Genomic DNA, 14,541 nt, shown 5'->3' with positions numbered 1-14,541 from the left:
TTCTAAAGAGTATTTTTAAGGCAAAAATGAGAGTGAAACAACCTTTAACTTTGTGTTTCTATGCGGTTAAAATACTTGTTTTTAATCAAATGATCCTAATTTAAATGATTGTGATACTTCTTTTTTTTTTCTCATTTTTAATGGTCCACGATCGCTGTGATCGGTTGCTTGAAGATCGTCATTTCTTCCAAATAATCCTGATAAGAACCAGAGAAATATTTTTTTTAATCGAACCACAATCAACTCTCATCTTTCTGTTCCAGCTCCATACGGAATATTTGCGAGGAGTTGCGTTGCAATGGCTAAAGATTCAAAAAGCACTTTCCAAATCATCGATGAGGAGGGGTAATTCAGTTTTTTATACTTTTGATAAATAAATTAAGTTCCTGTAATTCATATAAAGACGTGTTACAAGCATTGTATATTAATCGATTGCCATGAGCACAAACGAATTTCATTATAACGCCTGGATGCAACTATTCGAGCCTCGCGGATGTCTTCCTTGCATACACACGGATTTAAAGGCGTTTTAATTCTCCAGACACTCATCGCGTCACCCGCGGCCCGCGGCGCGGCGTCGCGGCGGGCAGTATTGCGAGGATCCAGAATGACAGAGTACCCTTACTTCTTCGTTTATACTGGACAGACATCTCTATCATCATTTTTATCTTTCATATCATTTTACCTCTAAATTGACGTACTTTTATGAACATTTTATATTTGTAGTTTCAGCAGCTTTAACAAAGCGCTTTTGGTAGGATCACGCTCACAGCCCTTACTTACAGTTTTTATTTTAATGGCCGTACAAAATTTGTAATTCATCGATAATTTGTCCTATCTGTGACGTGTCACAGTGTAAGACTGTAAATATGACACGGGAACTCAGTGAGTGAAGTAAATACGATCATATTTATGTAATAATGGTGCTCAAGTGTGTATCAATGGATCTTTGACGAAAGTTTTTGAATTGTACCTTTCCAGTTGCCCGGTTGACCCAAGTATCTTCCCTGCTTTCACTCCAGACGGAAATGCGATGCAATCGATTTACGAAGCTTTCAGGTTTACCGAGTCATATGGGGTGATTTTCCAATGCAACGTCAAATACTGCCTCGGACCCTGTGAGCCGGTGAGTTTTAGCTATTTCTGTTACTTTTACTGCATCCCTGAACTAATTGTATTATTTGATAGTGCAGCAATTAAATCAACTGCATTTTTTTAAATTGTATTATACGTTTATTAGAACATGACCTGTTCCGAAATGAAGTTACGAGCACTTTTTATTTGTTGCCGTAAGCTCATACGCACTTCCTTTCTTCGAGGTAAAAATGATCGGTTTACCGCTTAATACAGTAGTTGATATCAGTAAAATTCATGATTTACTTTTGCTGATGTGTTCTAGCATGAATTGAAACCAACCGACTTTGGATAATTGTAGGTATTTTTATACCAACGCCACACGGTGGAACGAGCTACTAGGTGGGGTCGGACATGAGATTTTTGGCTAAAATTTCAAACGTTGATGGTAAATTCGTCACTTATTAAATTATAGGGGTGCTTATTGTGAAAAGTTTTACGAGGGAACCAATGGAACAACTTTTAAAACCTCAAAGTTTTGTATAAACGGAGTTATGAGCTTTTAAAGTTTTCAAACTTTGTCCGACCTCCCCGATAGACTCGATCCATTGTGCGCCAGGGTGCGGTGAAGGAAATCTGACAATAGATGTCTGGGCAACAAATTCGGAGATCCGGGGATTTATCTGCCGGCGTTGAAATCCAGCAAAACTCCCCTATCCTGCGGATGGTCACTTATTAATTTTTGTCGAATCCAGGAGCTCATCTGGGGTCTCTAAAAATTGCTAAGTCCCAGCTGTATAGTAGGATGTAGTTTTTATATTATGTTTTCCTTCATGTAAAAAATGAGTGATTGAATTTTCAAATGACTAATGATTACAGGCCGTCTGCGAATGGGGCCGAGAGTCTGTGGAATCTTGGGGGAGAAGGCGAAGGTCGATATCCGGATCCGGGGACGGGAGCAGCGGCGGCAACGACACCGAGTCGGCCGACGACATGACTCTCAGCCAGGAGATCCTCGTTCTCGACTTCGGCGACGACAAACAATCCCAGTTCCTTAAAAATAACGAGGCAGTCTTCTCCGACTTCTCCAAAGGTAAGCCACACTGTACTCTTCAAAGCTACGACAAAGCTTCCCTATTTGCCACTCTTCTGCAGCGAGGAGGATATTCCTACCGTGATAGGGAAGAGAGCAGTACCGTCGGGCTAAGGAAATACGCCGTATGAAAATTCGAGAGTTGCTAAATTTCCTTTACTGGAATGTTTATTGATGGAGAAATTTATGAATATTTTTCCCTGAAATTTTCACAGACAATGGTTGAAATCGAGAAGAAAATTATCCGAAAAATTGGAGGAAATATATTCATGATACGTTTGTTGATCGATAATCCAGGATTGCGCGAATGGTCCAAGAAAATATATGAGAATTGCGTGGAAAAGGCACATGGATTGCGCAAATAGAAACCTTAATATCTGCTACAGGAATGCGCGAATTTAAAATGAAGTTAATTTAAGGTAGAAGTTTAGCAAGATAGGAAACAGTTAGAAAATAAACGCATTTTTGTGTCAACGCTAGTTTAGGTTAGTTTGTTGAAAAGTCATCGATGTCTTGGATGATAAATGATGTGAAACTATTTAAAAAAGTACGTGGGTATAAAGAACTTTCTTAACTTTTCTCGGAAAAATATTTAATCGGGAGAAATGAGGCAACGTGGGAATGATCATACGGCGTCGAAACACAGCATGCCTCTTAGCTTTTGAGCCTAAAAAATTCAATGCTGCGATTATTCTAACGCGAGTTCGAATAATCGCGCCAAACACAGTGCGGCGGGCGCGGCGATGAACGTGTATTAGCGCCTGCAACACTGTAAGCATACTTCACGCATTGCGCCAACTAGCGCGGTCGGCGTAAAGCCCACATTAGCGCCTACAAGACTGCATGAATACTTCACGCATTGCACCAAACGCAGTGCAGTCGGTCAGTGGGCGTGAAACGCATATTAGCGGCAACAAGGTTGAATGAATACTGTAGGACTGCGTGTAATCATTCTTGACTTTCTGCTCCAGTTATTACTATAATTAAAGAGAGAACATGTATCCTCATTGTAACGATTCAGAAACTTGGATGATATTTAATTTATTTTTGGGTACATTAAAAAGAAGTTGAATGAAATGAATCGAAGCCGATCGATTTACGGTTTTGTCTACCGGCTCTTGGATTTTCTAATCGATCAAAGGTTTGTCGATAGAATCGTTGTCGAATCACGTCGATTAATTCAAGTTTCTATTTTTCGATCGATTCTTGTCGATCGAATCCATACCCTCCTATATTTTTATCAATGATGGAAACTACACTAAAATTTGTCAATCAAATGTTTTCTTAGAAAGAATCCATTATTCTTTATTTCGGCTTATTTAATATCTTATTATTTGAGCGTCTATTTATTTATTTGTCATAATCTCGTTATCATTATCATTCCAGACGAGACCGTGACGATCGTCGAGCCGTGTCCAACGAAAACTTCCGTAATGGCGCTGGGTGTAACTTGCGCTATGCTCATCCTTGTCTATCTCAGCACACTGTCCTATTACTACACGAAAAAGTGGATGGTTCCGCGGAAGGTTCTCTCCTAATGCTTAGTCTCTCTTTAGGAAAAGTTTATTCGTAGCCATCATCTTTTTTGCCTCATCGTCACCGCTTGGTATCCAACTCTCCGTGTCAAAAGTTGGATTTGCTCTTTGGTGCGCAATTGTCCCTGCACAGCAGTGGGACAATTGTTTTCAAATCAAATGTTCTGTTTCTTTTAGAAGAATATCATCTAGATCCCGAGTCTTTTTGAGACTTTAGGTTCACCGTGTTTACACGACAGGTATGCTCTAAATCCCACAAAAGATGCACGGACAGTCAAGTTAATCTTGAACCGGGATGACCTGCACTAAAAGTGATTTTCCTAAATAATTCAAATCTCGTTGTCCTTACTTCATACCAAAGTGATTTTAATTAAGTCTCTATTTCTTCCTTTTTTTTTGTAAGTACTTGTTTACTATGAAGAGACACGTCTCAGAGAACTAGCACTCGGTCAAGGCTGACGAATATTTGCCTCCTCTGTCGTTTAGAAAATGTCACGAGGAACGAAAAATGTCTAATTTCTATCGAATTTATGTACTTTTTAGAGGTAAGATGTAATCTATTCCTATTTTTGTCTGATTGACATGCGTGAAGTAGTTGAATTGGAAGTTCGGACCAAGGTTATGTTCGTGGGTGTTTGCTGTGATAAAAGTTATGGTCTACTAGCAGTTCCTTTGGGTTATTATTCCTCATTATGTTTTAATTAGATGATATAGTTTGAGATTTTGAGGCAAGAATTGATATGTGTCGATCTAGTGCTCGGCCATCAACGCTTGGATGAGAATGGGTTTCTGCTTGAAGTGGTGCCCATGCGTAATCTTCATAGTAAACATGTAAATATTCACTAGTAGAATTTGTAAGTAGACACAAAGTTTACACGTAAGTATTTTCTAAAATTAAAGCTGCCGCTCATTGTAGTTATAAGATTCTTCCGCCTTGTTTTCAAAAAGGGATTCGCTTAAAGACTATTCATTATCTCAAAGATTTCAAAGTGCTATTTCACTTTGTTCACGGAAAGGTACTTATTGGGCAAATCTTATAGGATGACGTTTTATTTCGTGATTGTCTACTTGTGATTCAGAACGAATGTTTGAACTCACTTTTTGTAGTTGTATCAACTTTAGACGAACGCATATCAGACCTTTCCCACAAACATTATTTTTATCTGTTTTCGTCTCAGATGATACGGAAATAATTACGAATTGGAAATCTACCGTTTTCAAATTCTCCATCACAGTACTTTTCTGTGAATGAATGTAAAGCTAGTTCTTGCGAATCCCTTTATAATGTCACAGACCGGAACTTGATTGCTAAGTTGGTTTCCCACCTAAGTTTAGGATAAAGGAAGTTGTTTTCATTCCCATTCAGTAATTTTGGTGGAATAGAATTGATTTCTTTTGTGGATTTTTGCTCAGTCTGAGTCCTAACAGATGTTCGGCAAAAGTGAAAAGCATTAATTGATAGATGGTGTTTTGAAATCTGTCAAATTCGATAAATTCAAATGCTATTCGATACTCGTGTAAGTAGATCTTTTAGCAATCACGTAATCCGTGACAAATTTTAGCTGGGTACCTATTTTATGAGATGCTGAATATATCTGTAAAATAGAACCAAAGAAATGTATGAGTAAATTAAATAGAAGGTGCTCCCCCTATTATATGCAATTTTACATTAAAAAGTTGGCTGTTGTACACACTTTACACGAATTTATGATCAGAGAATTAGAGGAAAAACGTGCCAAAAGTGATAAATTCACTGACACTAACTGAGCAACTTAACGGAATTAAATCATACAAGAAAAAAAAAACGAAAAAAGCGAGGCGAGACTTCAAGAAAAGTTTTTAAATTATAGGAAGACAAGTGTTTGACCTATACTGCAATATTTAAGATCGAGATAGGTCATTGTCTAGCTCCGGTCCAGTAAACCGGAAATTCCTGTCTCACCACCATTTGGGAAATCCGGTTCAATTTTCCGACTGGATTCTTGCCATGGTCATGGTGACAAAGTTTTGTACGATGGACGGGTGTTATCCGACAGAGATATCTCATATTTGAGAGAATAGACGCATTTAATTAAATTTTCTTGCTTACAGACATATTTTGACTTGCTAAGTGCCAAACAGCGCATTTCTCTATAAGAGAAAATGTAATTACAACTGTCTTTTCCCTCTGCTATAAGAAAAAATTCAGTCCGATATCCAGCATGACGTCACCATGGCCATTTACCTAGTTATATCTCATTCTATGGTTTCTCTACTTTGCAACATCCTTTTGAGACAGAAACAAAGAGACCCTTCACTGGCACTTTGACAATGGTGGAAGCTTTTACCTCCGGGATTCCAACATTCAACTTTGACTTGCCTACTAGGCGGATAGTCAACAACGTGCTGAAAATATAATTTTGCTGACAAACCGAAGTTTGGGAAACCTTGACTCATTACGCCACCCGAAGCTCATCTTTCACCTAGTAGGTAAGATGACTGTTACTTCCTTGCAATTTTCCATGAGGAAGTGTTGAATCCCCGAAAGTAAAAGCCTCCACCTGTCGCCAAGAGATCAGTAGAGGGTCTCTTTGTCTCTGTTTAAGAGCGGAAACCATCAGTAATCCATCAATCTGGGGTAATATGGCACAATTTGGGGAAAAACCTGGTGGAGGGAAGTAGAATTTCTGGCTGTGAATGTTCCCTGAGAAACCTAGTGAACAGTACTCTTGGTAGTGACAACCATACATCCGGAAGCTCCACTATGATGAATAGTAGATGGCGGAATCTACAAGTAGTACTGACTTTTTGATTTCCCTTTGGAAGCATCCATAGCCAGGTGATCTGGTATCCACCAAAAGGTTTTTATCCGTAGTCCGTAGAACTATTTATTTCATTGGAGGAAGAGTGCTGCCATGCTTGCCATTCATGTTCCTTTGCTTATCTGTGTTCTCTCCTCCTAATGATTTGAAAGTCTGTATTGATGGTGACAGTTGAAAAACACGTACTCTGGTGGCGAGGTTTGGATTCCTCCGCTTTTGTTTTTCAAATAAAAAGGAAAGGAACATCACTTCTTGAAAAATTTAAGAAATAATCCGTATGAAATGAGAAAAATGCAATGAAAATTTCAAAAAATAATATTATTTGGTTCTCTATCGAAAACATAGTATATTACAAGGAATTTGCAACGTCGCGATTTGAGGTACGTGTTCTTCAATTTCACATCGATATATTTTATTAGTTCACAGTTCTTCGTTGATTTTTGCCGACTGTTCTTGAGTAAACTCGCGGTTTAGTTTGAGTCTCTGAAGAGCAATCGTGCGTTCTGACTTACGATGAATCCTCAAGTCATGTAGGGTAGTAAAATACTACATTTTGAACGCTACAGGGTGCGCCTAGGTAAATATTAATTCAATAAGTCAACTGTTTTTCTTTTTCCCCAAAATATGTAACAACTTAATTCTGGAAATTGAATGAAGTTTTTCGTAATTCCCATCTGTCTTACTTTTAGAGAGGAACGCCATTTTACAGGCACTCTATTAGGCTCACCAGTTTAGCTGCTATTCAGGTCGCACACCTAGCTGATAAAATATTAAGAAGGCGGTAAAATGGTACTGGATTCACACCATTTTTCGGGGTAAACAAAGCCAAACATTTCAAAAATGTCAATTAAAGTAAAAATTGTTGAGCTCTAATGAGAACCAGGACAAGATTGAGGGGAGAGAATGTTCAGCTCAGGCAGTTTGCATTGGGATATTAAGTTGAAGTCAATCCGAGAGATCTGCATCATTTTGGGTCTTTTTAGACCTCATCATTAGATCACACCCGCCAATGAACCCAACTTAGCATCCCACAAAATCCATTACGGCATCAAAACGCCGTCATAAATTTTGGACTTTGCGGGACGCTATAAGTTGGGTTCACTGCCGACTGTAATCTACTGATGAGCGTTTTAGATCCCTCGGTGAGATCTCAACTCAACATTCCAATGCAAGCTGCCTGAGCTGAACACTCTACCCCCTCGATCTTATACTGGTACTCGTTAGAGCTTCACATTTTCTACTCTAATTGAAATTTCTGAACTTTTTGGATTGTTTTCCCCGTAAAATAGTGTGGATCCAGAGCCAATTTACCACCTTCTTACATTCAGTTCGGGCCACGTTTCATAGTGTTTTTTTCTCGTAAAATATTAAGTGTATATGTTTTTTAAAAGATATTGATTTAACGGCATCCCTCCATTTCAGGACTTTCATCCCAACGATAGTTTAAATTATTACTCATAAGCCGAATAATCCTAGTTTGTAAATAACTCAAAGTTTAGTGTTAGTCTTCTTTTCATTAAGTCTAATAAAATGTGTGATGTTCAATTTACGAGGATCATTTGAACTGTGAAAAAATTAACATTGTTATGTTTTAGGTAATTTATTTATTTTATTCGTTAAATTGATGAAGATTCAATGAACTGATGCATTCAAATATATCGCATTTTGTACAAATTATACTCTCTGATTTATTGTATTTTTTCCTCCACATCTTTTTTGACCTGAAACTAATAGAGCTTTGAAAGTCTGCAATCAATTCTCGTGTGTCAAGAACAATTGAGAAGCTCTTGAGGACTTAATAATACAGAAGAATATTACGAGGCGAGACATAACTTGTGTAGAAATTCGTGTGATTTGTAAATCCTTAAGTTCGCACGGAATCATTTTAATATTAACAAACGCACATTATATTTTCCTTTACTATAATACATATTTTTTTTTCATCAATTAAAATGAAAATACATACAGAGTGTGCAAACATTTCAAAGTCATGAATTGAAAAACGCTGACTCCACGAGATTAAATATTAGAGCCTAACACAAAGCGGAGCGGCGGCGCACTAGCGCCTACAAACCTAACAGGGATACTTCACGCATTGCGCAATGCGTGAAGTATCCCTGTTAGGTTTGTAGGCGCCAATGCGCGTTTCGCGCTGCTGCCCGCCCGCCCGCCGCGCGCCGCGGCTGCAGCGTACCACGGCGCTTGAAGCAACTATTCCACACCAGAGGTTATTGCACAGTATCATACGAAATTGAAGGCGCTCTAATATATTCGGAATGGCAGGCATCCTTCAAAAGTACGGAGATTTCCTTGCAAAATAAATCATGATACTGCGGCCAAAAAGAGAGCGGTAGTCCAAAAACTCACTAAGTCCTAGCATCCTTAATTTGTAACGTTTAGCATACACATTATCGCCAGGCTGTTGCTTAATCGCCATAGGCTATAAAAGGCTATACGAAATTGTGTTGCCGGCTATAGAAGTTATTGGAAATCTTACAGCCGGCTGTAGGTCTATGGTATTTTGGAACACAGATGCTACTGCCAATTTTTACCAAGGTATTGAATCGTCTATCAGTTTCAATGATCAACTCAATGATTCACGCAATAATTTTACATCTACATTGAATTAGTTGAATCCTGTCCAACCGCAGGAGGATCCAGACATTTGAATTGAGGGGGCAGAGAGGGGTCCAGGCGGCCTCCCCAAAGAATATTCGACTTTTTAATACATCTAGTATCAAACTCCGAAACCACGTATCTCGTTTGCGATTTTTTAAAAGTTCTGCTCCTATTTTATTTTTTTAAAGGAAGAAAAGTCAACATCATTCCTTGAAATTTTCTCAGAATCTACATCGCACAAAGAAGAAAATTTCCGGACTTTTTTGAGAAATGACGTTGAGCAGTGCTTTTCTCAAAACATGAAGTATGACAGGAGGTCTGCAACATCGCAAATCGAGATACATGGTTTGGGAGTTTCACCATAGATACATAGTTTGAGTCAATTTCGTCATGAATAATTGGACCGAGTTTATCAGAAAGGAATCAACCAAAATTGTCGCAAAAATTGAGTTAAGAATGTATTTGAGTCCCTCTAGGTGTATATTTTCTCCCACCAAAAACCCAAAGTCGAAAAAAAATTAAGTTGTGGAAAGAGGGGTTAGAATATATTTTCTACAATGAGACTTATGGAGGATAATACCTCAAATCTGTTTTTCTCAGTTTCAACCTGATGTGGGCTGGTTCCTTTCTGATAAACTCGGTCCAATTACCAAAATGGACCACTAGACAAGGTACGAATTTCAGCATTCTGATACATGTTTCGTAACCAAAATTTCACGTAAAACGATGCACGCAACGAAAATTACCACAATTAGCTCCTTACGAAGATATTTAATGATTCTTGATGCGTTTATTCAAACCATCCGCTCGTGAAAACTCAATGCTCTACGTGATTTACATCGCTCGCTAAACGTTATCATGACAGTCTCTGCCGTCATATAAAAATCTGGCAACCTCAATCTTGACGCTTTGGCTCAGCTATAGCAAATTGCTTATAGTTTGAACAACACATGGTGGGAAATGAACATTGCTCGATTGAGAAGCTTGCTGAAACCGTTGTAGTGCGCGATTTAACTCACGTAGAGCTTTGAGTTTCTTGTGAGCGGGCAGTTCAAATTCTTCGTAACCAATGTGAAATAAAAATGTAAATCTCTCCGTTAGGAGTTGGTTTCAGTAATTTTCGTTGCACGAATCGTGTTCTGCGTGAAATTCTGGTTATGAAACATGTATCAAAATGCTGCAATTCGTACCTTGTCTAGTGGTCCTTTCTGTCCTCTCCTTTTCTGTCTCTTTTTTTTTTCGATAAAACGGGGGGGGGGGGGCACTTGGATTCGCCTATGTCTACGAACGGGGGGGTCAGGAACTCACCTCCAGCGCCAAAATCGATTGTGGGCAGGACGCCCGGAGGAGGTGCGCACTTGTAAGTGTTACTTCCTGGATCCGTCGTGCACAATACAGCATTTCTACCCACATAACTTGTCATCTTCTCTGTCAGCCACCGGTAATGGTCCTCGTCACATTGGAAATAATTCCCATACTCATTCTCGACCTGTTGTTGATGTAAAGTTGCATTACTTTAAAGGTGATTCGTCAAGCTCAAGTGACGTGGTCGAACTGGCATGCGATATATCACATCGGTTAGGTCAAAAATCGCGGAAGATTTTGAATTGGACGTATTTCTGTCAAACGGAACTAAGCGCCAAATTGAGTTCCTTTTGAGGAAGTTAGAATGCCGGATAGCGCGTTCTGTCAAACGGACCTAATTGTAAGCGCCATGGAAAAGCATTGCGAGTATAGGACGGTATGAGCCCGACGCCCGACGCCAATCCAAGCCCCCCCTCTACCTTTCTACCCCTATGGCGCTTAGTTCCGTTTGACAGAAATACGTCCAATTTAGCCAAAAAAAGGACGATAGCCCGGCCTGTGCATGAGCCTAAAGAATCATTCAAAACCCAAAAAATGGCAATATTCAGAGAAATGAAAGCAAAATAGTGTTTTGAGAAAACCTCGCATTCGATTCAGCTATCGATTTCTGTGTCGAATGCGAGGTTTTTTCCGAGCACTATTCGGCTTTCATTTCTCTGAATTTTGCCAATTTTTGGTTTCGAATGATTCTTCAGGCTCATGCACAGGCCGGGCTATCGTCCTTTCATTGGCCAAAATTTCAAAATTTGCCGAGATTTGTGACCCAATCGATGCGATAATCGCATGCCAGTTCGACCATGTCACTTGAGCTTGACGAATTACCTTAAGGGATTTCATACTCTGAATGTAATACGGCAGATTGAAATAAATTTTAAATAGATTTTTCTCTCTACCTACTATCATCTTCAATTTGTAAACATCAAATGGCGTTACGTTCTGCCGCGCTAAGGAAAGACTCCGTACGAACATTTGAAGTTTGCCAAATATTTGAATATTTTTCCGTAACATTTTCAGACTATTTATATAAAATCGTCGGTTGGCTGACATAAGGGCGTAACTACACATTGAGATGATCCCGGAAAAGCATCGATATGTATGGAAGACAGGGTTCATTACAGAGTGTAGTTACACCCTTATGTCAGGAAGGCGACAAAATTACGAGGAAATTCTTTGAAAAATTGGAAAAATATCTACGAATTTTCCCGAAAACTTCTGATTTATCCAAGGAAATTTGGCAACGGCTGAGGGTTTATACGACGTTTTGCCTTAGCACGGCAGCGTTGTTCGTCGTGACAACTGAGATTCGTGTTTCGGTGAGGTGTGACTATGCCCCGCCCCTCCTTTTCCAAGTTTTTCCCCAACGCGACGGGTATTTTGTCATCATCTCTTGGTCAACACCCAGACTCTTATCTCTCTTTCACTGGCGATTTCCTTTTCATCCGATACTCTTTAAGAGAATTTCCTCCGATGCCGCCGACCGGTCGCCAAACGGCCAGACAGGGATTCCGTCGAGCGGATGTTCGGCATATCTGGCCACCCCTGCCCCCCCACCGCAACCACCACCTCCTTACCAGGGACTGATCGGAGACGTTACGTGAAACGTCTAAGGCAGTCTGGTGGGTGAAATCGGAGGTGACGGTTCAGACCTCTACAGTGGCTTCTGATTTTACTAATTTTTCTGTCAAGTTCGGTAGATCCTCGCTGTTTTAATTTTTGAAACGTTACTTATTCTGTCCAATATTTCACAGTTTGTTGAGTTTCTTTGGAGCTGAAAGTAAATGTCACTCGTATTCGTCGTCATTGAATGCGCTTTCGGTTGCTCGTTTTCCTTGATACTAAAATGATATTTGGTTCGAGAATGGCATTTTGGAAGTCAGTTTGTTCGTATGTAAATCACTCCGTGTTTTTGGTAAGTCGGTTGCTCATATCATCAAAAATTGACCCGTGTTGGGTGCAGAAAGGGTATTCCTCGGTTGCGGTACTTTAGAATCTCCATTGCTACTAGAGAGGAAACTACTGAGAGAATTTTCTAAAATTTTTAGTTTTCAGCATTGTAAAATTGTAAAAGTAATCTAATAAAAGTTTTAATGAATTTCTTACGTTTCCTTTAGTTATAGTGGCTGAAGTGTTAGGTAACACAGGTCCTGAGACATCGCAACCAAGAAATGCCCTTTTTTCACCTAATGCTTCAATTTTCCTTTTCAGTAAAGACATGTTTTTACGCAGAGAATCGCCTGACTGAAGAAGGGGCGATTGTTTCTTTTGATTTCCTCGAGATTTTTTCTTTAATCCTGAAAGTTTCGCAATCGGTGGCGTTACTGTTTTGTCACTGAATGAGTTATCGACAAACTTTTTTCGTGATACTTTTATGATATTTGATTTGGGGATATCGTTTTGATAGTAATTTATATTCTTACCTGTACTCCCTTAATGTTCATTTGATACGTCAATTGTCTGAATCGCAAAATACTTTAACGATTTAAAACTAGATGTGACCATCTACAACCTCTGACTTATGAAGCTTGAAAGATGGGGTGGGGAGGGGGTCTTTTGATTTTTCCTTTTCCAATCTTATGGGATGATACAGTAATTTGTTGAATTTTTTAATTTGAGATTTGTTTTGATTTTCCTCAATAATTTTTAAACCTCAGACTCTAAAGGCCCTTTTCAGGAAGATCGCAGTGTTTTGATGAAGAACGACCCTTTAGAAAAAATCGCCTTTAACTCGCAGCAAAAAATTATTGGCGGCTAAACCGCAAAAAATTGCAGTTTCATTGCCTTAAATAGCAACGTTATTTCGATATTTTCGTTGCTGTATGCTACTTGGGAATATTACACAACCACTTTCCAAATTTTCCGTAAAGACGTTAATAGCCTGTGACGCTGAATGTCTTAAAATATATTAACTAACGAACTAACCACACTAAACGATTTACAATAATATTAAGTTGGATTCATCTCTTAAGGCATTTAATTATTTCTTTTACAGTAAATATTTTCTGGTCTCGGCGACATTTGACAAGGCGGTGCTGGAAGAGTGAAAATGTTTACTCAGCATCAGAGCTGTTCCTGACTTTACAGATCATCCCTTCATCACGGTAAGGTCTTCCTTACTCTCTCCTGCCTCCATAGAATTAATTATGAATGGGTAGACCATTGTCGATTTTTTTTCAATTTTTGAAGTGAGCTGTCGAAGTATTCTTCCTCAAAGGCCGTCCAAGAATTACGTAACACACTTTTTTTGGGCATTTTTGACCTCTCCCCCCTTTCCCCTCTTGTGACGCTTTGGTGATGTAGGTACCTTTCCTTTAACACGTGAAAAAAATGGCTTAACGCTCTCCTCGACACCCCCCCCCCCCAGACTGCCGTGCTAAGGAAGAACGCCGTATGAACATTCGAGGGTTGTCACATTTCCTTCGGCAAAAACTTGTATTTTTAAAGAGAGTTATGAATATTTTCTCGGCGAATTGTCGGAAAATTTAGAGCTTTTCGCGATTAATATTCTCCGAAAAATTTGAAGAATAATGTTCACGGATTGCCCTGAAGAATTGTATTTCATCAAAGAAAATTAGGCAACGTCTGAGGGCTCATACGGCGCGTCGTTCTTCCATAGCATGACGTTATAGCGTTACGTATTTAATGGACGGCCCCTCACCGCTCATTGTCGCAGTCGTCATTTTTCATGTAAAATCAGCCTAACTGTATTTCACGTTGTCTAGTTCCCTCTGATAGACTGTTTTGAAATACCGAAAACGGACTGTTTTTCAAATACCGAAAACCAAGGAGTATATATAACCTTGAAACTTTCCGAGGGATAATTTTTAGATTCAGCGGAATAAATGTACACTCACTGAATTCAACGGCAGGATTCAGCTTTATTTTTTGTCAAATATAATATTAAGACGTAGCCACTTTTGAATTACGTAATGCTGGCCTCAACCCCCCCCCCTTCAATTTTCAAAATATCAGGAAACTCTGAGAAAACATCTTGTAAAAAATTCGGGTTTTTTGGAGATATTTCGCTGACATACAACGGCAAGAGATCAACAGAGGT

At 39.2% G+C, this 14,541-nt stretch overlaps 1 protein-coding gene and 1 long non-coding RNA gene across 2 annotated transcripts in view; both read left to right on the top strand.

Moving 5' to 3' along the window:
• The window catches only part of LOC109033773 (uncharacterized), a 29,238-nt gene extending 24,621 nt beyond the window's left edge, over positions 1-4,617 (top strand). Inside the window, exons 11-14 of the mRNA XM_072296731.1 lie at positions 264-345; positions 982-1,126; positions 1,954-2,167; positions 3,554-4,617. Of these exons, the coding sequence (XP_072152832.1) occupies positions 264-345; positions 982-1,126; positions 1,954-2,167; positions 3,554-3,705 (593 nt within the window). The 3' untranslated portion in view covers positions 3,706-4,617. The remainder of the gene's footprint in view (positions 1-263; positions 346-981; positions 1,127-1,953; positions 2,168-3,553) is intronic.
• Positions 4,618-12,131: 7,514 nt separating this feature from the next.
• Positions 12,132-13,585, top strand: LOC140223937 (uncharacterized). The gene is made up of 2 exons (XR_011899203.1): positions 12,132-12,396; positions 13,477-13,585. It is a non-coding gene; the product is annotated as an uncharacterized lncRNA (long non-coding RNA).
• The last annotated feature ends 956 nt before the right edge of the window (positions 13,586-14,541 follow it).

Source organism: Bemisia tabaci, chromosome 2, assembly GCF_918797505.1.
Source record: "Bemisia tabaci chromosome 2, PGI_BMITA_v3".
In the NCBI taxonomy this organism is placed as follows: Eukaryota; Metazoa; Arthropoda; class Insecta; order Hemiptera; family Aleyrodidae; genus Bemisia; species Bemisia tabaci.
The sequence above is the reverse complement of the archived record's forward strand: the minus strand, read 5'-3'. Positions and strand labels throughout refer to the sequence as shown.